The 24,722-nt window shown below is 40.3% G+C and overlaps 1 protein-coding gene across 2 annotated transcripts in view; it reads left to right on the top strand.

Moving 5' to 3' along the window:
- Positions 1-1,760: 1,760 nt before the first annotated feature.
- tmem9b (TMEM9 domain family, member B) overlaps positions 1,761-24,722 on the top strand; it is a 52,309-nt gene continuing 29,347 nt past the window's right edge. Inside the window, exons 1-4 of one of the 2 annotated variants that reach the window (XM_067993959.1) lie at positions 1,761-1,974; positions 13,199-13,290; positions 17,427-17,535; positions 22,059-22,085. In XM_067993959.1, the coding sequence (XP_067850060.1) occupies positions 1,894-1,974; positions 13,199-13,290; positions 17,427-17,535; positions 22,059-22,085 (309 nt within the window). In that variant the 5' untranslated portion in view covers positions 1,761-1,893. Of the gene's footprint in view, positions 1,975-13,198; positions 13,291-17,426; positions 17,536-21,953; positions 22,086-24,722 lie in introns of both variants that reach the window. The other variant, XM_067993958.1, reaches the window with a different exon arrangement.

Raw genomic sequence — 24,722 nt, 5'->3', positions numbered from 1 at the left:
TGCTGGTGTTCATGCTCCACTTGAGCCTCCTCCCACCCCTCTTTATCTAACCCTATCAGCATAATCCTTCTATTCCTTCCTCTCTCATGTACTTATCTAGCTGCCCCTTAAATGCATTTGTGCTATTCACCTCAACTACTCCTTGCAGTAATGAGTTCCACATTCTTACCACTCTTTGGGTAAAGCAGTTTCTCCTGAATTCCCTATTGGATTTATTGGTGACTATCTTTATTTTTGGCCCCTAATTTTGGTCTCCCCCACAAGTGGAAACATGTTTGTCGTTCATGTGCTGCTGTGCCAAATCATGCATATGACATACCAATCAAATCACATAATTTCATACCCAGGGTGTGAATTACAGTGGGTGTACATTTTTCTTCCCTATAGAATGCCTTGTTCTTTATTTCCAAAATAACAACTGCCGTTATTGGACAGTGTGTGCAATGCTTACAATGCCAGGTTGAGGTTTCGCCATATTTGAGGGTGTGCACTATTTGCTGTCCATTTGTACATTCAGTTCAACGGTCGCACCATATTTGATCATGTCATAATGGCAACATCGCCAGTACGCTTGAGGCCTACTACGACTGGTGGACACCACAGGGACTGGAGGGCGTGGTGGATAGTGTAAATAACATTATTTAATTTGATAAGTTTCCTTTAATTTTGTTTAAGTTTTCCATTAGTTGTGTCCCTCTAAAAAGGGGGTACTTTTGTTCGTTTTTTTTGTTTGATGGCACCCAGTGTCTTCTTAACATTTATTAAGAAAAGGCATAATGGAAACAGAATGCAAGCAGTTTTTTTATGGTTGTCCTCAGAATCCATATCTCCCTTTAGATTCTCCTTTTAGAGTTGGCTTGCCTTCATACTGTTGCCCAAATCATTGAACTCCCAGACGTCAATAGTGTGGAAAACTGCACAAAATGGTTAGGGTTGCCAACTCTGGATGTATTCCTGGAGGTTTCATCACATGACCTCCATCCTCCAACTGCAGCCCCCCCAAACCATTAGTCGCCCAACATGTCCAGCCTCACAGCACACTGCCTTCCCACGCCCATTGGGAAACAAACAGAATCTTCGATACCCGAAAAACTTTTTTTTTTAAATGCCCTGATTGCTCACAGCTGTGTCCTGGAGATTAATCTTCAATTCCTGGAGACTCCAGGGCAATCCTGGAGAGTTGGCAACCCTAAAAATGGCTCACTCATATACTGCATTTGCGCAAGGCAAATTTGATTTTAGCAGACCTGTTAAGTCTCACTAGTTAGGGATGCCACACACTTAATTTTGGTTTAAAAATATGACCGATTTTGATGGATGTCAAAATAAAAGTCAATACAGTTCCATACTTTTAAAGGGATTTGTAATCGGTCTCACTGTGATGATAAATCCCATTCCTAAATTATAAGACGTTTAATGATTATTTAAATAAATGGGAACGTGTCTACGGTTTATTATTTTGATTATAGATAAACCACATATAAACGAGAGTAAGTCCTGATTGGTGAGAAGTGATAGGTCTGTAATCAACGCAATCTGGCCCGAGGATAATAACGTACTCCGGACAACCTAGCGTGTAACACGCCTGGCACAAACAACAAGTGTCTATCCTCCTCACCTTAAGGGAACCAAAAAAAAAGGTGCAAATAAAAGATGAACGTAGGAACGCCTGCTTCTAACAAAAAAAAACATTTTTTGCTTGTAATTGTCCGCCTAGGGACAGTACGAGCCGGCGTCGCTTGCGTTGCTCGGGGTGGTGCGTTGAGTGACGGACCAAGCCTCAGTGTTTAGCGGCAATTGGTCGCGAGCCCGGCCGCTGGTTACCGGGGAAACGCCGTCTCCAGGAGACCGAGCCGTGACAACCGGGGGGGGGAGAGAGAGAGAGGTGGAGTGATGGCGAGAGGCTGCGGGGTTGGCCTGTCCTTGTTTCTGCTGCTGTGTCTGGTTGTACTGACGAGGAGCGCAGAGGACGAGGTACGGAGTGAGGAGAAGGGACCTGACCGCCGGCTCGTACACACCCCCCCGCCCCAAGCCCCGGCCCCGGGCAACAATCCCGTCCTCCCCTGCTAAATGGAGTGATGGCGGCCCGGGCCTCGGCCCAGAACCGGGTACTGTGCTCTTGTTATCAAGGGCCCCCTCATCCGATGTGAGCTGGAGTTAGGAATGAGAGAGGAGGCGCCAGCCCACGGTCTGCTCGTTGACAGCGCCACCGTGTGTGGTTTGCGGCTCTGGCCCGCCTCACTCAGCGGCAGTGACAATCCTCCTCTTTTGTTTTGCTTTTCTAAATACGATCTATTCTGATCAGACACTCTTAACACAGCTCCCGTTATTTAAACGGTTTAACAGGCGGTGCCATTCCTTTCTGATCATAAATGCCAGTGTTAACAAATCTGCAAATTGATTCATTTTTTAAAAATCAATTTAAAAGTTTGATTCTGTTCTTAATTTAAAACCTGGAAGGCTCGGAGGCTCGGTATAAGGTGGTAATTCTGGATAAATATCTTCCTTTGTCAGCATCCAAATGCTAATTTTATCATAAGCTGATTGGAAAACCACTCTCATTGATGCAGTTGTACGCATCACATTAGTTTCCACCATTGCATAATTCGTCTCGTGATCTTTGAGAAATGAACTTTAAGCTGAGCTACAGGAAATCACAAGCGATAACCTGTGACTGACCTACTTAACTTGTTTACGAGTTTTACAGTTCAAGTGATAAACTTTTACAAAATGTATCGTAAAGAATAGGATGAAAACATGGTATTTTATCTAATGGGGTGCTCATGTACAACGTAAAAACTTACTCAGTATAGCTTGCAACTGCATTTTGAGTGCCCCTAATGTTTATTCTACTTTCTGGTAGATTATTGCAAACACTTAACCTTTGAGAAAAGGATTATTTTTTGATACTGTATGTCCATTTTATAACAGGACAAGTAAGCAACCTGAAGGTAGGAAACTTTGACCATAATCTAATTCGGTTCACATGAAAAATAAAAGAAGAGCCAACAGTAAAGGGATGTCCATGTCCCTCGACACCTCCATCCCCCACCAGGACGGCCTGCAGGCCCTCCGTCCCTTCCTTGAAGGGAGGCCCAACCAGTCCCCATCCACCACCACCCTCTTCAGCCTGGCTGAACTTGTTCTTATGTTGAACAACTTCTCCTTTAACTTCACTCACTTCTGCCAAATAAAAGGTGTTGCTATGGGAACCCATATGGGTCCTTGCTATGCCTGTCTTTTTGTGGGATATGTGAAACATTCTTTGTTCCAGTCCTACTCAGGACCCCTCCCTCACCTTTTTCCGGTACATTGATGACTACCGGTGCCATTTCCTGCTCTTGCCCCGAACTGGAAAATTTTATCAACTTTGCTTCCAATTTCCACCCTTCCCTCGCCTTCACGTGATCCATTTCCGACTCTTCCCTTCCTTGACTTCTCTATCTCCATTTCTGGGGATAGGCTGTCAACCAATATCTACTATAAACCCACAGCTACCTTGATTACAGGAAGCAGAATGGGAGGAAGTGTAAGGGCTCTATTCCCTTCTCCCAGTTTCTCTCTCTCTTCTGACGATGCCACCTTCCACATCAGTGCTTCTGATATGTCTTCCTTTTTCCTCAACTGAGGATTCCCCTCCACTGTAGTTGACAGGGCCCTCGACCGTGTCCGTCCCATTTCCCGCACCTCGCAAGCGTGACCCTGACCTGCCGGTCGTTTGCCATTTTAATTCCCCATCCCACTCCCACTCTGACCTCTCTATCCTCGGTCGCCTACACTGTTCCAATGAAGCTCGAGGAACAACATCTCACCTTTTGATTAGGCACTTTACAACCTTCTGGACGCAACATTGATTTCACTAACTTCAGATCGTGACTACTGCTCCCATTCTTTTGGATAGCAGATGCTGGTGATCGTTATGATGTTGCCATTTACAGACCCATCTTTTGTTTCTTTACTTGTCCCATTACCACCCTCCTTGCCTTGCACCATCATCCCTTTTGTCATTTAATCACTCCTGCCCTCCACCCTATCAGAGACCTTCCCTTTTGTTCTTTCCTCCCCTTCCCCCGGCTCTGTACTTGCTTAAAAACTGTTTAATCTTCAACTTCTCCCAGTTCTGACGAAGGGTCATCGACCTGAAACGTTAACTCTGTTTCTTTCTCCACAGATGCTGCCTGACTTGTTGAATATTTCCAGCATTTTCTGTTTTTATTTTGATACAAGTTCTCAACTGCAAAGTAGCTAATTTCAGTGGTATGAAAGGCAACCTAGCCTGAATTAATTGATTGGGTTAAAATAGCAGATCAAACAGTGGACCAGCAGTGGGGGTAATTAAATATGAGATTGATAAAATGCAGCTTAGTTATATTCTGACTAAAAGTAAATGGGATGTATCCAAGGCTGAAGATATATATCAAGAAAAATTGAAAAAATTAAAAAAGTATAAAAGAGAAGCATAACAGGAGCTTTAAAAGTTAAGAGGGAGTGTGAAAGAAGTCTGGCAGGTCATAATAAAGAGTTTTCCCAAGCACAAAGTGAAAAGATAGTCAATAAAGAATGAGATCACTTAGAGATGAAGAGGTATCTTTTATTTGGGAATGAGGGAATGCTTCACAAGTATTTTGCCTGATAGGAAGATGAAAGTGTACCTGTGTAGAATGTGAAAATCTGGGTTTATACATAAGGGCATTGAATATAAAAGCAAGGAAATTATGTTGAATTTCTACAAGACATTGATTCAATGACAGTGGAATATATTGTACAGTTTTGGGCATCCCATTTAGGAAAGGTTTATAGTAGAGTAGTCAAGCGATTTAAAAAAAAAAATTGCATTTTAATACAAAATCCAAAATGGCAGAATAGTTCCACTTTTTTCCTTAAATGACTGTTTTAAAAAAATTATTAAATGTGAAAATACTAGTCAACACTTTTTGCAGCCTGTTCTCTCAAGCAATCCTATAATTCCTGGCAAATTTGCAATAGAAAATAACCAAAGAAGCGCAACTTGGGATTTAAAAAAAATATTAAACATTTCCATTTGCATCACTGCAATTTTTGATGAATAAATAAACTAGCTCTTAGAACTTTAAACGTTCCTTTTGAAATTAACTTAAATGCCCAAGTGGAAAATGCTCCCAGCTGCTCTTAGATTTTAAGCATTATTGGAAGAAAAAGAATGGTTTTCCTTGCTTGCATACCCTAAACCTTATTTTGAAAATTGTTAAATGAAAAGCTCTTTAAAAATTGTTGAAAAAGCAAAAGTGTAAGAAATATACTTGGGAGAAAAAAATATTGATTCATTTTAATTACATACTAGGCTTTTATGTTAAAAAAAAATTACACGAGCAGCTTGGATTGTTCTTTTCAGTATGAAGTTAATAACAAGGTATATACATCCAGGTTTTGTAAGAAGAGACTTTCACTGAACTATGAAGGGTTGTTTAAAAATTAATTTGAACTGAACCAGCCCCCAAGTAATTTCTTCTTTGTGCATTTGATTTTTAAAACTTTTATTTCTATTCCCCCACTGTCTTTGTGTTACTTCAAACTAAAGCAACCCATACCTTGAAATTAAACTAAATAATTTAAGAAAAAAATTATTCCCAGAGGTGGTGCATTCCATCAATGCTAGCAGCATGGACAATAATGCAAAGTGGAATCACCGTTGTTATTGACTGCTTAAACACCTATGCTCAAGACTCTTCTCCTCCTTCCCCATCGCGCCCCCCCAAGATTGAATGGGTGCAGGATTCATGCAGTCTGTGAAAGTTCTTGGGCTTACTTTCTGTTTGTTTGCACAGAGCTCTTGCATTGCCCCAACCTGACTGATGTCCTAGTGGTGATGTCATTGATGTGCCATGTCCAAGCCATATTCCTCTGGAAGGTTATGCCTAGGAATCTCTGATCTTTGCTGGGTTTGATTGAGTTACTGTCACGACTATTCCTTGTGCTTTTTTTCTTTTGGAGAACAGCGTGCAGAGTGATTTCTGGGATTTGCCTGAATTTGCTGCTGATGTGCCCATTCTTCCAGATCATTTAGGCATCTCTGAAACTTTTCTGGTGTAATTTCTGAGTTTGTGGAGGATATCCAAATGGCAATGTCACCAGTGAATTGCAAAAAAAATCCAACCCTTTCTTCAGGTGTGGAATATCATTGATGTGAATGAGGAACATTTAGTTCTGAGAACTGAGCCTTGGTGAACTCTTACCACTGAACAAAACCTGTGGCAATTGCTGTGCTCACCCTGACACTATGCATTCTGCCAGGAAACCTAGACATTGAATTAATTTATTAAAAGAAGATTGCTGGGAACTTATTGCTTGCTGATAATTTTCTCAATATTTTGCTTTTCTTATTTTGTAGGAAGAGTAGTAGTTTACAGCCTAAAGTATTTTAAATCATAAAACTATTTACCTTGGAACTACCAGTGATTTATCCAATAATTCAGCAAATCTATAATCTGAATTTCTGAAGAAAATTGTCAATGTTTACTGCCATTACATGAGATGGTCTATAAATGGTACTGCTTTATTTACTTCACTTGTGATTCTAAGTGCCATATGTATTCTTTCCCCTTCTCTCCCTGTAATATTCTCCTCTAAGATACATAGTTGGGACCGAGTACTGATATTTTGTCTTTGGATCTAATGTGGTCTGGAGAAATTATAATGGGGAATAAGGAAATGGCAGAGACGTTAAGCAAATAATTTGTATCTTCACAGTAGAAGACACAAAAAACATACCAGAAATAGTGGGGAACCAAGGGTCTAATGAGAGTGAGGAACTTAAAGTAATTGATATTAGTAAAGAAAAAGTACTGGAGAAATGAATAGGACTAAAAGCCGACAAATCCCCTGGACCTGATGACCTACATCCTAGGATTCTAAAAGAGGTGGTTGCAGAGATAGTGCTTTATTTACTTCACTTGTTGCGATCTTCCAAAATTCCCTAGATTCTAGAACGGTCCCAGTGGATTGGAAGGTAGCAAATGTAACACCACTATTCAAGAAAGGAGGGAGAGAGAAAACAGGGAACTACAGGCCAATTAGCCTGACATCAATCATCGGGAAAATGCTAGAATCCATTATTAAGGACGTGGTAACAGGGCACTTAGAAAATCTTAATATGATTAGACAGAGTCAACATGGTTTTATGAAAAGGAAATCATGTTTGACAAATTATTGTTTTTTTGAGGATGTAACTAGCAGGGTAAATAAAGGGGAACCAGTGGATGTGGTATGTTTGGATTTTCAAAAGGCATTCGATAAGGTGCCACACAAAAGGTTGTTTGTTACACAAGATAAGGGGTCATGGAGTTGGGGGTAATATATTAGCATGGATGGAGGATTGGTTAAGGGACAGAAAACAGAGCAGGTGCAATGCTTGGGCCTCAGCTATTTACAATCTATATTAATGAATTAGATGAAGGGACCGAGTGTAATGTATCCAAGTTTGCTAAGTATGTGATACGAAACTAGGTGGGAAAGTAAGCTCTGAGGAGGACACAAAGAGTCTGCAAAGGGATATAGACAGGTTAAGTGAGTGGGCACGAAGGTGGCAGATGGAGTATAATGTGGGGAAATGTGAGGCTGTTCACTTTGGTAGGAAAAATAGAAAAACAGAATTTTTTTAAATGTTGAGAAACTATTAAATGTTGGTATTCAGAGGGATTTGGGAGTCTTTGTACACTAAACTCAGAAAGTTAACACACAGGTACAGCAAGCGATTAGGAAGGCAAGTGGTAAGTTAGCCTTTATTGCAAGGGGGTTGGAGTACAAGAGTAAGGAAGTCTTGCTGCATTTGTACAGGGCCTTGGTGAGACCACACCTAGAGTACAGTTTACAGTTTTGGTCTCCTTATTTAAGGAAGGATATACTTACCTTAGAGGAGGTGCAATGAAGGTTTGTTAGGTTGATTCCTGGTAAAAGAGGGTTGTCCTATGAGGAGAGATTGAGTAGGATGGGCCTATACTCTCTGGAGTTTAGAAGAATGAGAGGTGATCTCATTGAAACATATAAGATTCTGAGAGGACTTGACAGGGTAGATGCTGAGAGGTTGTTTTCCTGGGCTGGAGAGTCTAGAATTAGGGGGCATAGTCCCAGGATAAGGGGTTGGCCATTTAGGACTGAGATGAGGAGAAATTTCTTTACTCAGAGTGTTGTGAATCTTTGGAATTCTCCACCCAAGAAGGCTGTGGGTGCTTAGACAATGGGTATATTCAAAACTGAGATCAATAGATTTTTGGACTCTAAGGGAATCAAGGGATATGGGGATTGCGTGGGAAAGTGGAGTTAAGGTTGAAGATCAGCCATGATCTTATTGAATGGCGAAGCAGGCTCGAGGGGCCGTATCGCCTAATCCTGCTCCTATTTCTTATGTTCTGCTCTTACATGAGGAGAATCAAATTGTATTTTTACAATGGCTGTAGTGTATGAGCCCTTGAGTAATTTTTTTCTTCCAATTCTTAGGTTGTAGTGTTTTTGTAATTTGCTCAGTTATGTTCCTATTTGCTTTCATAATGTTAGCTTTTGATTTAACTTTAAGCCTTACTGTTGTATGTAGATTTCTGATGGCGATAGATCATTTGGTTTATCATAGAATCATAGAAAAGTTAAAGCATGGAAGGAGGCCATTCAGCCCATCGAGTCCGCGCCGGCTCTATGCAAGAGCAATCCAGCTAGTCCCACTCCCCCGTCCTATCCCCGTAGCCCTGCAATTTTTTTCCTTTCAAGTACTTATCCAGTTCCCTTTTGAAGGCCATGATTGAATCTGCCTTCACCACCCCCTCAGGCAGTGCATTCCAGATCCTAATCGCTCACTGTGTTTAAAAAAAAAGTTTTTCCTCATGTCACCTTGGTTCTTTTGCCAATCACCTTAAACCTATGTCCTCTGGTCCTTGACCCTTCCGCCAATGGGAACAGTTTCTCTCTATCTACTCTGTCTAGACCCTTCGTGATTTTGAATACCTCCATCAAATCTCCTCGCAACTGTCACTGTTCCAAAGAGAACAACCCCAGCTTCTCCCGTCTATCCATGTAACTAAAGACCTTATCCCTGGAATCATTCTAGTAAATCACGTATGCACCCTATCTAAGGCCCTCACATCCTTCCTAAAGTGCGATGCCCAGAACTGGACACAATACTCCAGTTGTGGCCGAACCAGTGTTTTATAAAGGTTCCTGGTGTTGTAAGATCGCTTATAAAGGTTCATCATAGCTTCCATACTTTTGTACTCTATTCCTCTATTTATAAAGCCCAGGATCCCGTATGCTTTTTTAACCTGCCCTGCCACCTTTAACGATTTGTATATATACCCCCAGATCTCTCTGTTTCTGTACTGCTTTTAGAATTGTGCCCTCTAGTTTATATTGTCTCTTCTCGTTCTTCCAACCGAAATGTATCATTTCGCATTTTTCTGCATTAAATTTCATCTGCCACATGTCCACCCATGCCACCAGCCTGTCTATAATCCTCTTGAAGTCTACCACTAGCCTCCTCACTGTTTACTGCCCTTCCAAGTTTTGAAATTGTGCCCTGTACATCCAAGTCCAAGTCATTAATATATATCAAGGAAAGCAGTGGTCCCAGCACCTACCCCTGGGGAACACCACTGTACACCTCCCTCCAGTCCGAAAAACAACCGTTCACCACTACTCTCTGTTTCCTGTCCCTTAGCCAATCCATGTTGCTACTGCCCCCTTTATTCCATGTACCACAATCTTGATGATAAGCCTACCATGTGGCACTTTATCAAACGCCTTTTGAAAGTTCATATACATCACATCAACTGCATTGCCCTCATTTACCCTCTCTGTTACCTCATCAAAAAACTCTATCAGGTTAGTTAAACACGATTTGTCTTTAACAAATCCGTGCTGGCTTTCCCTCATCAATCCACACTCATCCAAGTGACTGTTAATTCTGTCCTGGATTATCGTTTCTAAAAGTTTCCCCACCATTGAGGTTAAACTGACTGGCCTATAGTTGCTGGGTTATCCTTACACCCTTTTTTGAACAAGACTGTAACATTTACAATTCTCCAGTCCTCTGGCACCACCCCTGTATCTACGGATGTTTGAAAGATTTTGGGCAGTACCTCCGCAATTTCCACCCTTACTTCCCTCAGCAACCTAGGATGCATCCCACCTGGACCGGGTGACTTATCTACTTTAAGTATAGCTAGCCTTTCTAGTACCTCTTCTTTTCCAATTTTTAGCCCATCCACTATCTCAACTATATCTTCCTTTACTGAGACTCTGGCAGCATCTTCTTCCTTGGTAAAGACAGATGCAAAGTACTCATTTAGTACCTTGGCCATCCCCTCTGCCTCCATGAGTAGATCTCCTTTATGGTCCCTAATCGACCCCGCCCCTCAATTACAGTTTTGCCTGCCAATCTTTGATTCCAATTTATCCGGGCCAGATCTGTTCTCAACCTATTGAAATTGGCCCTCCTCCAATTGAATATTTTTACTTTAGAGTGGTCTGTGTCCTTTTCCATAGCTATTCTAAACCTTATGATACTATGATCGCTGCTCCCTAAATGCTCTCCTTATGCAACTCTTTTTGGTGTAAAGATTAGTCTGATCAATTATTGATTATTATTTTGTAGCTGTTTAGATGAGAACCAAACATCTTTAATTTCTTCATGCCCTGCTGCAAATTGCAGCTCTTACAGAGCTGATAATGATGGAGACTGCTGCAAATTTTGGAAAAGCTTTTGATATGCAGGTGCTTGGTAGTCTAGCTCATGTCTCAACCTGGGGAGTTTTACAATTTAATGGGAATTTATTGCTGCAGTTGTAAGAACATAAGCCGAGAAACCTGATTGCACAGTGCCATTATCTTGAGAAAGAAACAGGCGCTGATGGGTCCAATATGGTGTGCAGTGTGTATGCACTCAGTTTACACCAGAATTGCACACCATATTGGTTACAGCGCCCTGTAGTCGTCCAGTTTGCCCACCTGAAACAGACGTTAGGTCCATTGCCAATGTAAATTGGGGGCCCACTGCCTACTTCAGGCCTCTTCGCCAAATTGGATCGCGACAGAGTGCTACAGTTAGTTTTCTCGGGCGCATAGCAGCCAAACCAACGGCCCTTAAAGAGGTAAAAGGTAAGTAAAAATTTTAGACTTGCCTGAACGTGCAGCCAGGAGGAGCCCCTCCCCCACCCCCCTGGATCTGCCTGCTGCCCTGATCTGGCATCCCAGCCAGCCGATCTCGCTCCCCTATGCGACCGGGGAACTGCGTCTGGGGCTGCAATGGGCACCCACATAAACAAATAAGGCCAGTGGACCTATTTTCGCTTGGTCCTGCCAGCGTCCTCCTCAAAAATCCCACCCTCGACTCCACTGTCCTCGCAAACTACCACCCCACCCCCAACCTCTTTTTCCTCCCCAAAGTCCACAAACATGTCATCACCTGCCAAATTCATCCTCTTTCCTGCGACTCCTTGTTTGAATGAGGTTTCTACTCATCCCACTGCACTGAAACAGTCCTAATCAATGTCACAAATAGCATCCTCTGTGACTGTGACCGTGGTGCATTATCTCTCCTTGACCTCTCAGTCGACTACACATCCTCCTTCAATATCTCTCCTTCATTGTCCAGCTCAATGGGACATGCCTTGCTTGGTTCCACTCTTGTTCAAATGCTCTGGCTACAATAGGTTATTTTGTAGCCAGAGCATTTCCAGCTTCTCTTCCTGCCCCTGAACTGTTATCTGTGGGGTTCCCCCAAGGATCTATCCTTGGCCCCCTTCTGTTCCTTATCTACATGCTGCCCCATGGAAAAATAATTTGAAGACATAGTGTCAAACTTTATATGTGCACAGATGACATCCAGCTCTCTCACCACCACCTCTCTCGACACCAAACTGCCTCTATGTTGTCAGATTGCGTGTCTGAAATCCAGTCATGGATGAGCCATAATTTCCTCCTGACCAAAACCAATGTTCTCAGCCCCCACTACAAACTCCATACCAATGCCACTGATTCCATCCCACTCCCTGGCCGCTGTTGTGGGCACAACCTCAGTGTCCTATTTGATCCCTGGCTGAGCTTTCAACTTCATATCCTCAAAAACCGCCTGCTTCCATCACTGTAACATCATCCGCATCAGCCCATCTCCTGCAGAAATCCTTGTTCAATCCTTTGTCCTCTCCAGACTTGACTATTCCATTGCCCTGCTGGTTGGCCTCCCATCCTCCACCCTCCATAAACTTCAACTCATTCATATCTCTGCAGCCCATATCCTAACCTACCAAGTCCTGCTCACCAATCAACGCTGTGCTCACTGACCGACATTGGCTCCCAGTACTCCAATGCCTGTAATTTAAAATTCTCATCCACGTATTTTAATCCCACCGTGGCCTCAGCCCTATCAGCTCTGTAACCTCCTCCAACCCTACTTTAAAAACATTTTTGGCAAGACCTAGAGCTGAGGGGGAGCTGGGAGAGAGCAGGGCCCAGCAAACATTTGATTATATAAAGAACTGACTATCAGCTGGCATTTTAAATAAGGAGCTGGGATTTGTGGCTAAGGTGGGGTGGGAGGAGACTGAGTATAGGGCAAATTGGGCAGAGCCAGAAGAGATACAGGGATGAACTTCAATTTTCTTTTAACAAAATGGGTATGTTAGTTGTAGTTAAGAGCAGTTTTCAGTTGTGTGGCCAGCAGAGGCTGATGTGATGGGAGGCAGGCAAGAATAGTGCAAGAGTGCCATGTCGGCAAATGTCCATGGAGGCAAATGTCGGTGTATAATTTGTCCATTATAAGTGTTGACCTAAAAAAGTGTGATTTAAAAATTGTGACACAGAAAGTAAGGTTAATGTGGACAGAAAGTGCATGTTACATATGTAAGACTTGCAATATACTGTAAATATATATATATTACAGATAAATGTACCAGTCCTAAAGGTTCCAAATGCTGAAGTTCTACTGTACTGCTTAAAGTGACAATCAGGATTGGTTCACAGTTTGCAGTGGTGGTGTGTGGCATTAATATGTTTATGGAAAGATGCCTTAGTAATGGTACTGGGCCTTTACAGTGCATGTTCCAACATAGACATGTGTTCCTAAGTTATCCCTATGCATTCAGTAGTAGGTGGCGCAAGGCTCATACAATAGTTTTAAATCAACGTAAATAAAGTTGCACCACTATTGTGGTCTAATTATACATCTGTTGTGTTGCAGAATTTTGGAGATATCAGGTGCACGTGCATTTGTCCACCTTACAAAGACAATGCAGGTCATATTTACAACAAAAATGTATCACAAAAGGATTGGTAAGTAGGCTTCTCTCTTAAAATATAAATGTTGAATCTGTTTTTTAAAAAACTATTGCATTTCATTTTCTATTCCTTATCAGCCCCTCAATTAATTTTCCTGCAATAGCGTATGTGACTGCCTCTTTCAATCAGGAGAATAGGACTGACAGTAACCTAAATCAATAATTTTCAAATATTCCTGCAACCATTCCAATATTGACACACTTCGAGAGACCCCCCCCCCTCCACTAATGTATGAAACACAGTCTGCTACCCAAAGTTTTAACTTGTAATCATTGTAGCAGAAAATGCTTTCAGTAGTGCACAATACGTATCAAAAATAATGTGCTAGTAGGTCAACAAATACAGAAAAAATATAGAATTCATTAGACTGCACTTATAGTATGCACTATGCCAAGCCTCAGCCTCATAAATCTGATGATTTCAATGATCTCTGGGATCACCTCATGGGTCCCAGTTTGAAAACCTGTGACCTGTCAGTGGTGCTCTATGGTTGGCTGATGGGATGTCCCTTTGCAGTTGTTTGAGCCAATGTTGATTTTCCTGTTGCCCTTAAGGTGGAATATCCAGTGCATCTTGCTCTTCTGTGTGAAATCCTGCCCTATTGGATGTTGTTAAAATCTTTGTAAGTAAATTAGTTTGGCTTAAATTCTCCCCTGTAAAGAGAGGATAAGTGAATTCACAATTATAGGCTGAGTGTAATATAGGGTGAAGTAGTGTAGAGGTTATGTTACCAGACTAGTAATACAGAGGCCTAGCCAGAGAATGAGAGTTCAAATCCCACCATGGCAGTTTGAGAATTTGAATTTAGTTTTTTCAAAAATCCAGAAATAAAAAGCTGGTATCAGTAAAAGTGATCATTGTGCTGTCAGATGGACGTAAATACCCACTGGTTCACTAGCGTCCTTTAGGTAAGGAAATCTAAACCTTTTTTCCTATAGATGAAGAAGCCTGCCTTTGTTACCTGATCTGGCCTATATGTGACTCCAGTCCCATATCAATGCTATTGACCCTTAACTGCCCTCTGAAGTGGCCTAGCAAGCCATTCAGTTTCATCAAACAACTACAAAGAATCAGCATTCACCACCTGACTGCAGCGGTTCAAAAAGAAGGCCCACCACCACCACATCAGGGCAACTAGGGATGGGCAATAAATGCTGGCTTTGCCAGCGATGTCCACATCCCGATAATTAATTTTTTAAAAGCTGAAGGATTTCAGTACTGAGGAATGTAACACTTCATTTAGGTTCCCAATGTTTTCATCAGGCACTCCAGAGTAGATGCAAAATAAAACTCCTTCTACACTGTCTCAACAATGTGCCTCAGTTTCAATTGCACCAATGTGCCATTTCCATTTCCCACACAATCCAATCTTATGACTTTTCTGAGCAGGCCTACAGTTGATGTGAATCCAACACATGTTTTAGGATTTCTTGACCATTTTTCTGCAGAAAGGATTTGGAAAAAGATTTACTTCAATTGTTGTGTTTCAAAGCATAGAGTGTTCGCGTAAGTTTAAAAATAGGAGTCCTGAGATGATGGGTAATTAAGATGCTGTTGGGTTGCTTTGTTGTTATTTGCCTTTGGAGCATGAATAAGCAATTCATTAGTGTGTCGTAGCAGTTGAAAAACCCCTAACATCCATTGTATTGGAAAGTCATTGATCCCATTTTTGCCCTTGAACAGCAAGAGATAAAACACACAGACAGATACAGGCAGGTTTTTGAAACCGAAGGCTGCAAGCTGTGAGGCTTAGTGAAAGGCTGCATGACTGATACAATGCAGAGAAAGTTAGAAATTAGTTTGTTGAAGTCAAGCAAGATGACCCATTGATGTAGGGAAGTTTAGCGTGTTCGTTATTTTTGTATTACTACATGAAGATAAGTTGTACTGATTGAACTAAGTGAATCTGATAACAGCTGCCCTATACTCACTGTGAAATAAAGCAGCATAATGATTTGTATCAAGCCTTGTTGCGCCAAATATCCACCTTCAGAGGGATTGAAGAAGTACTGTACACATGTGGAAGAAGAGATTATCTATTTCAGGTTACGGGGCGGAACTATTGTTACACCCCCAGGTTATGCTAGTGTATAAATATCAAGTAAGATGCTTAGACTGGTTACGGGAGTGACTGATACCAGTAAACCTGAGCAGGTATCTATGGCAGACCAGAATTTGTAATAGGACCATTTAGATGGGAACTGGGAGAGTTGTTAACAAAAGATTTTAATCTTGCTCTGTTCCATCACTCTTAAAGTTTGTGTTCTAAAAATGCAGTATTCTTGCTCCATGCTGATCAGATTTATGCAGCAGTGTATGTATTGGAAGATACACTTTGACTAGGGGACCATTGTACTTTACTGGTAACATCCTTGCAGTTGGAAATGTAACACATGCTTTATTTTTGCACAAAACTTATTTATAGCTATTACCATTAGGTGGTGCTATTGGATACAGCTTTGTTGACAACAGAGTAATGCTAATTACCACTTCACGCATGAATGGACCTGAATGGAGTAGATGGCATGACTATGAATACTATACTGTGAAAAGGATGATGCGCATCCATCTTTGCAAGGATACAAACTCTTTTCCCCCCTCCCTCGCTGGTGCCTTTTTGCAGTGATGGAGCGAATGACGGGAGCTGGTGGCGTGGAGAATTAAACCAATGTGTCCTATGTATTGATATTTTTGGGCGAATTTTGTATTCATTGAGGTGCGGGAATATCAGTGTTAGGTTTGGAGAGTGGAAGATTTTTTCATTTTTTGGTGTTCTGTTTCCATACTATGTATTCTTAGATTATGTACATATGTAGAGTAAACTTCTTACTGAGCCCCAACTTTAATAGAGTGCTAGAATGTGTGTGAGTGTTTCCACTTCACACATCAGCCATCCTTGTGGTATCAGTGAGTGCACTCCCAATTTGTTGCAGATTTGTGACAAATTATAAGCAGCTTTGTGCTGTGGTTTTGTGTCTATCAGACACTAAGTTGTGACTGCCTGAGCTCATTTCATATTGCCAGCAGAGGGAACTTTCTTTTACCATTAATCTAAGCTTGGCCCAGGTGACAGGAAAGTATCTTAACTGTTGTCAAATTTCTATCTGATAGATATTAAAAGTTTATAGGCTGGAAGACAGTGCAGTTTGGAGAATCAGGACAATACTATTATAGCAGTTATTTCAGATCTCATCACCTAACAAGGAGCTGTTCAGGTGGCAATCAGCAAGCAACTTCAAAAGATTGCAGATTGGTGTCCTTTTCCAGTTTGGAGTGGGAAACTTCAGTAAAGAACAGGTGGATAGGAGTACTTAGCCAGTACTAAAATGTTGGGTGTTTTGGAGTTGGCATCTTGGATGGAAAGGATGGTGATTTGTGCTCCTCCACATGAAGCTGCTTGCTGATGGACCTTGTAGCTGATGCCAGCTGAGAAGCTCATTGTTGGCACAGGAGATCTGAAATGGCAGGTTTCATTGAGGAAGAGAAAAGTTAAATATGTTGTACAGTATAAGGCTTTAAAGCTTTATCTTGAAGGATTTTTTTTGTTTGCTTCTTCAGGAAGGCTCAATTTTAAAAAAAATTCCAACATTTGTACGGGTAATGTATAAAATTGAACAGACCTGAATGTTGTGCCAATCCTGATCTGTAGTTGTGCTGAATATCCAGGAATAAGAACAAGAGAAGGCCATTTAGCCCCTCAAGCCTGTTACAAACTGTCTGCTATAATTTTGCCAGTATTCTTCCTTGTGCTCCCCAACACTTGTTATGCTATAACTTTTAAAAAAAGCATTTCCATAGCTTTTCCATCAGTACCTTTTTGTGGAGAAATGAGGATTTTTCTCAGTGGTGTTCATATTTCTAGTTAGAGTCCAGAAATCATGTGTAAAACAGTCCCTGCAAAATCTGAACCTGCTGAAATACTCAAGCTTTTTGTGTTTCTGCTGTTAAAGTTAACTATTACAATGTGATTCAGAATGGTTGTCTTTTTAATTTAGAAGTGACTATAATTACTAAACATACTTAGAAAAGATCTGATCATCACTGATAGTATTGTTTCTATGGACTAAATGTAAGTTGGGCAAAAAGAGAGTTTGTAGTACATTTGACAGCAATTGAAATGTCTTTTTCAGTGACTGCCTACATGTTGTTGATCCCATGCCAGTTGCTGGTCAAGATGTTGAAGCTTACTGCTTGAGATGTGAATGCAAATATGAAGAAAGAAGCTCAGCTACAATTACGGTATTTTTTTTTAAGTTTAAGAATAAAAGCTTTCTTTCCCACGTCATGTTTTACTTAATACATTCTTAAAGGGGAAATATATGGAATTGTCTAGTAGTAAACATAAATCGAAATATCTATTTTATTATTGGTGTCACTCAGTTATCCCTTATTACCATGTTGCAATTGATTTACAGTCAAAAATAACCTGTTAAAATAACATCCTAATAATTAGGGATAATTACACAAAAATTCCTGTTTCCATGGCACTTATATACTGTTGGTCAAGGAGGAAACTCTTATGTTGCTAAATGCAAATGGAGCCAATGTAAACATCAAGAAATTCTGTTGCTTGTTCTTTATTATAATGTGCAATGATTAATAGAAACATTCAATTTTTGTTCAATACTGTAACATTTGAATAGCTCATTTCACTTTACTTAAAGATCAGACTGTATCTTTTTATCAAAAGATCTTGCAGATTTGTTTCCCTGACTTAATTAGCAGCATATTTTATTTGATGTAAAAGAAATCTTGCTGGAGCGGTACATTTCAGGTGTGCCCCGTTCGTTAGGCCTTTTTCTGCACTCTTCAGCTCAAAAAATGTTTTGCCCCATAACTTGCTGGAAGTGTGAGCTGATATTGGCGTGGCGAGGGCGGCGGGACATCTGGGACCTTGGTTAGTGGCGGGACCAACAGTGTATCTCCTTAACCAATGAGATTTATGGATTGAAAAAGAAACAGAGGAACGACTGAGAAGGAGGGTGAATTAGAGTCAAATCAGATACAGAAAGAGAAATAAATAGAGGGACAGAAAGATTGGATTGAGAGAGAAAGGAAAAAAATGGACAAAGGAAAAATAAGAAAACAATTTTAAATGTAAAATTTGACATTTTTAAAATCTCTAACAACAATTGACTACATGCAGGAATAAGATTGAACACTTTAAATTGTTCCCATTCTGGGCCAGGAGGTTGATTTCCATTGCATTAATAATTAACACGTTGTTAAAAGGGTACTTGCGCTCTTCATTAGAAGACTTAACTTTCTGTGGTGAATTTAATGGGCAGTCAATGTGAAAATCTAGCAAGTTCTTAAAAATAACGGGGAGGCTAAGGGCAGGATGCCGTTTGTGCAGCAAACGTCGGAGTGGCGTAAATCGACCAGCAAGTTCTGGAGATTCGCAACTCTCGGCGCATCTCTTAATTCCTTGAACTCGCTGACCAATTTGCACATTAATAACTGCGTGTGTCATTAACACGCTGTTATTTTTCCAGCAAGATCCGACCCATAGTGTCTTCCATTATATAGATTTATATGTTTGTTGCAATCCTGGAAAATGTTCACGTTTTCCAAAATGTGCAATGTTGTATTTATGACATTGTTTTTTCTGTTTTTAATCATTTATATTATAAAGTTGAGGTTGCCTTAGAATCACATCAGTGTTAATAGAAATGTTGATTTCAGACCGAAGAGGTTAAAAACAGGAGCTTGAAGCAGGGTAAGAGAACCAAAATCTGGGGCTTGCTGAGACGAAATGTTTAGATTTCACTACTTGTTTGCTGATACAGAAAGTTGTACAAGCAGATAAAATCAACAGAATTTGCTGTACCAGAAACCAGAACCTGATTGAGTACACAGAGACTCTTGTATTCAATCTGAAAGTGTATTTACAAAAGGTATTTGAGCCATTACAGATTTTCTTGTATGTGTATATTTAAAGTACTTCCAAAATTTGCTGGTTTTTGTGCTTTATATTACTATTTAATTACAAATAAAGGGATGACATTCTATTTTTTAAAAATATAACCAATACCGTATAAATTATTCATTACCCACAAACTAAATACTTTTCATGTATATTAGCTAGCCTGTAACATGCGTAAAAACCACAACATTTTTACTTGCTGTAACTACTTTAACAATTATACAGTCTTCCGTCTGTCCAGAAGCTCTTATTTAATCCTGCTACATAACAGATTACAACTTGCAACAAATGGGAAAGTATTCCTAAGAATGATTTGTCATAGCAAAATTTCTAGTTTATAGTCAATCAAAAAAAAATTTGTCCTTGGGTTACTGTCACATCTGAATAAGCATAATAACACTAAAAATATGAATCTAACTAATTCTTTGGATTTTTCCTTCTGCCCCATGTTTCTGCTGAAATTGGCTGAGCCATGTTATGTACTTAGAATCATAGAATGGTTACAGCACAGAAAGAGGCCATTTGGCCCACCGAGCCCATGCCGGCTCTTTGTAAGAGCAATCCAGTTAGTCCCAGTCCCCCGCTCTTTCCCCATAGCCCTGCAAATTTTTTTCCTTCAAGTATTTATCCAATTCCTTTTTGAAAGCCACGACTGAATCTGCTTCCACCACCCTTTCAGGCAGCGCATTCCAGATCATAACTACTCGCTGCGTAAAAAAGGTTTGCCTCATGTAGCCTTTGGTTCTTTTGCCAATCGCCTTAAATCTGCGTCCTCTGGTTCTCAACCTTTCCGCTAATGGGAACAGTTTCTCTTTATTTACTTTATCTAAACCCGTCTTGATTTTGAACACTTCTTTCAAATCTCCTCTTAATCTCTGCTCTAAGGAGAACAACCCCAGCTTCTCCAGTCTGTCCATGTAACTGAAGTCCCTCATTCCTGGAACCATTCGAGTAAATCTTCTCTGCACCTTTATCGAAGGCCTTTACATCCTTTCTAAAGTGCGGTGCGCAGAATTGGACACAGTACTCCAGTTGTGGCCGAACCAGTGTTTTATAAAGGTTCAACGTAACTTCCTTGCTTTTGTACTCTATGCCTCTATTTATAAAGCCCAGGATCCTGTATGCTTTTTAACCACTTTTCCAACCTGTCCTGCCACCTTCAAAGATTTGTGCACATATACCCTCAGGTGTCTCTGTTCCTGCACCCCCTCTAAAATTGTACCATTTAGTTTATATTGCCTCTCCTCAGTCTTCCTGCTAAAATGTATGACTTCGCACTTCTCTGCGTTAAATTTCATCTGCCATGTGTCTGCCCACTCCACCAGCCTGTCTACGTCTTCTTAAAGTCCATTATGTCCTCCTCACTGTTTACTGCACTTTCAAGATTTTTGTCATCTGCAAATTTTGAAATTGTGCCATGTACACCCAAGTCCAAGTCATTAATATATATCAAAAAAAGCAGTGGTCCTAGTACCGACCCCTGGGGAACACCACTGTATACCTTCCTCCAGTCCGAAAAACAACCGTTCACCACTACTCTCTGTTTCCTGTCACTTAGCCAATTTTGTATCCATGCTGCCACTGCCCCTTTAATTCCATGGACTTCAATTTTGCTGACAAGCCTATTATGTGGCACTTTATCAAACGCCTTTTTGAAAGTCCAAATACACAACATCAACCACATTGCACTCATCAACCCTCTCTGTCACCTCATCAAAAAACTCAGTCAAGTTAGTTAAACACGATTTGCCTTTAGCAAATCCGTGCTGGCTTTCCTTTATTAATCCACACTTGTCCAAGTGACTATTAATTTTGTCCCGGATTATCGTTTCTAAAAGCTTCCCCACCACTGAGGTTAAACTGACTAGTCTGTAGTTGCTGGGTTTATCCTTACACCCTTTTTTGAACAAGGATGTAACATTTGCAATTCTCCAGTCATCTGGCACCACCCCCATATCTAAGGAGGGTTGGAAGATTATGGCCAGCACCTCTGCAATTTCCACCCCTACTTCCCTCAGCAACCTAGGATGCATCGCACCTGAAGCAGGTGACTTATCTACTGTAAGTAAAGGCAGCCTTTCTAGTACCTCCTCTTTATCAATTTTTAGCCCATCCAGTATCTCAACTACCTTGTGTTTTACTGTGACTTTGGCAGCATCTTCTTCCATGGTAAAGACAGATGCAAAGTACTCATTTAGTACCTCAGCCTGCCCTCTGCCTCCTTACGTAGATCTTCTTTTTGATCCCTTTTGAGGTTTTGTTAGTAAATCTTTTTGTTTCATTTCATTTAACAGAATAATGGCAACAATAGCAGTCTTTATTATTTAGAAAATCACATCTCTAGTAGCGCCTCTGCTTCATGGTGATATAAACATAAAGTGTTCTACTCTGCGCCATCATATTGTTGATATCCATACTGGGAGGAATTTGCTATACAGAACATTCCTGTGCTCAGGCTACCATTTTAAGATTGTTTCTAGCTATATCAACTATTGATGACAATTTTATATGTAGAGGCAAAGCAATATAGGAACATTTTCATGGAAAAGGTTCTCTTTAACCCCCCTCCCAAGCTAACGGCAGAGTTTCCTACAGGCGAGACGAAAAGGTTCAGGAGAGAGGTATCATGTGTTTACTAGTCAGGTTTATTTCCCAGCATTCAAGATCTGTTATTTTCATGTTAATGGTCAAAGGGTGTATTATTCATTTTATTTACCTTTCTTGTCTGCAGATAACGATCTTCATTTATTTGTCTATTCTGGGCTTGCTGCTGCTTTATATGATTTACCTGACACTAGTGGAACCCTTGCTGAAGAAACGTTTGTTTCGTTCACAGCTACTACAGAATGAAGAAGACCTTGGGGTGAGTTCTATCTGAAATGTTCACTTTGAAGATGAATAAACTGAGAGAGTGAATAAAAGCCTGAGATAAAGACAGCATTTGTTATCGGATGAAATACTTGATTTTATGTTTGATGCAAGAAATACTTAATTTGAAACATAGTATATTACATGATGTAATGGTAAGCTAATTACAGGAAAGTGTCTTGATTATATTTTGTATTAATATCATTTGAAATACATGGGTGACATTAATTTTATCATTAGCCTACCAAATTCTGCTGCACGATAAAGCTGGTTGATATTATTGACTAAACAACACCAGACTATGTTATGTTGCTTAGTCCTGGTCTTTATGACTCAGGTGGCATTTATGCACTGAGATACGAGAAGAGTGAAAGGCTTTTAAAGGCACTGGGGCCTTATGTGATTTTTGCCGGCTTTGGATCATTCACTATTTAGTTTCTGAATGTTTAGCATTATTCCAAAATTGTTGCCAATTAATTCTTCCAATAGAAATAGTTATCACAGAAAGGTACCAGTCTTGTGAAGTGGTAGATGCGTGTTTGATTTCTTCAACTTTAGTTAGTAACCTGTTTTGGGGAGGTGCCCTGAAGAGACCAGGCTTGTCTTCAGGGCAAATGGGAAGTCAGTATAGAGCCATTATTGCATGCCTCCTGGTAATTGGCTAAAAGTGGTGGAGGGCGGTGATGGAGGGGGTGCATGATGTAAATAGGTACCATACTCTCGAGTAATGTTTATAGTTAGCCAAGGCTGAAACTATTCTTTACAATGCTTTGCGATCAAGTCCCCAGAGGATGCAGCTTGAGAATTTGATTTAAATCTAACATGCTGATCGCACAGCTCTTTAAATTACAAGATGAAACTTACCTAATGTGCCATTCAAAGGCTTACATTGTATTGTGGCCACTTCTCTTTAGGTCCGCATTCCCCATTTGCAGGTTCAACAAGGTCACCAGCAGGATTTTTGAGTTTTATTAGTCTCTCCCCCCCCCCCCCCCCCCCCACTATGCACTGAAATTCCAAAACAAGGCATGACTCTAACAGCTTCAAAGGAACCTGCCAGAGGTCATTTACAATTTGCAGACCTGCAAAAGAGGCTACTGTCTAATTATATTTCCTCTTCCGCACAAATGATTATATCACTAACTTGTTTTTGTGAAATCTTTTGAATGTTCATTTTTAGCTTGATCATAAAAACTCACAAAGTAGTGAGTCACCAATTCCAACATCAACGATGACATCACAAGTCATCGGTATAGTACATCTGGATAATAAATGAGGCTTGGTTGAAGATGTCAATATATGAATAGTCAAAGTTGTCTAAATTTGGAGTAGATCCAACATGAAACCCCATATTGTGTGATCATCTAACCAGGTAGAATCCAGTTTCAACTGAGGCATATGCACTCTGAGGCTTTTCATTTGATCGAACATTCAGAATTGACTTGGTAGTTTGCATGCACAGTACTTCCTTTTTAAAAGTATTTTAGATACTGAGCAATTTCAAAAAATGAAATTGACCTAATTGTAATAACTTTTTTCCCAGTGTTAGAGTATTAATTTGGGCCGTTGGATTTCAGCTTTTCCAAAAAGTTAACTTTTTAAAAAAAAACTATTCCTGTATATTTTGTAGCTGTAGTCCAAATACCACCTTGTTGAATTGCCAAGGCTTTACTGGCCAAAATAATAATTGTACTGATCTGTAGATTGGGAGAAATGAGAGACATTCAATAGAAATTTATTAATGCAACACTTGAGAGGACAAATTTCCTCCTCCTATTAAAAAGTATGATGCTATTATTCTCTAATCTAAATATGTTGGCTTGAGGTGGGTAGTGGTATTATTTATGTTCTTTTGTTACAGTTTTTCTGAAGAGTAAACTTATTATAATGGAAGTTGGAATCGGTGTCTCTATCTTTCTGTCTTGTCCCCTTTCTCTCGCCCCCTCTCTTCCCCCTCTGTCAAGAATTCTAATGTGCAATCATATACCATTGTACAACAGCTATACAAAAATGCTAATTCTTTCACTTTGACTAGTTTTAGAAAAAAAACTTTATTATCACTTCTGGTGCTGCACATGGGGAGTCAAGATCAAGTGTGGTCTTCAGGTGAACTGGGGTTAGAGGGCAGGTGATAATTGGACCAGGGCTCACAGCATAATTGAATCCTCATTTTACAGTCATTCATTCTGTCCTTATTTTTGTATTTCCCTTTTATAATTTCCTATGTCCACATTTATTAAGGAAATTGCCTATGTAAGCTTGTCATGCTGTAATTACACTCTCACGCCAGTGAGAAGCATTGCAATAACTTATCTGCCGGCAGGATGCAATTACAGCATGACAAATTTACATAGACGGTTTCCATTATAAATGTGGATATAGGAATTTATAATGGAAATTGTTGACAACTGCATGCATCATTTTGTCTACTGCTGTAACTTATTCTTTTCCAGGACCTCAAAACTAAAACTACTTGCGTTCCTCTTCAAGCTTTTAAAACTCAAAACCTGATGTCTTCCAATCATTACCTTCTGATTTACTTCATGTTCTCTTTTACTCTTTTCAGCCTTCACAGTGCATTATATTACGGGACTCGGTTTATTCATTTTAGGAAAGAGTGACTTATTTTGTA

The sequence above is a fragment of the Heptranchias perlo genome, chromosome 12 (genome assembly GCF_035084215.1).
Source record: "Heptranchias perlo isolate sHepPer1 chromosome 12, sHepPer1.hap1, whole genome shotgun sequence".
Taxonomy (NCBI): Eukaryota; Metazoa; Chordata; class Chondrichthyes; order Hexanchiformes; family Hexanchidae; genus Heptranchias; species Heptranchias perlo.
This window is presented reverse-complemented; position numbering and strand designations above follow the sequence as displayed.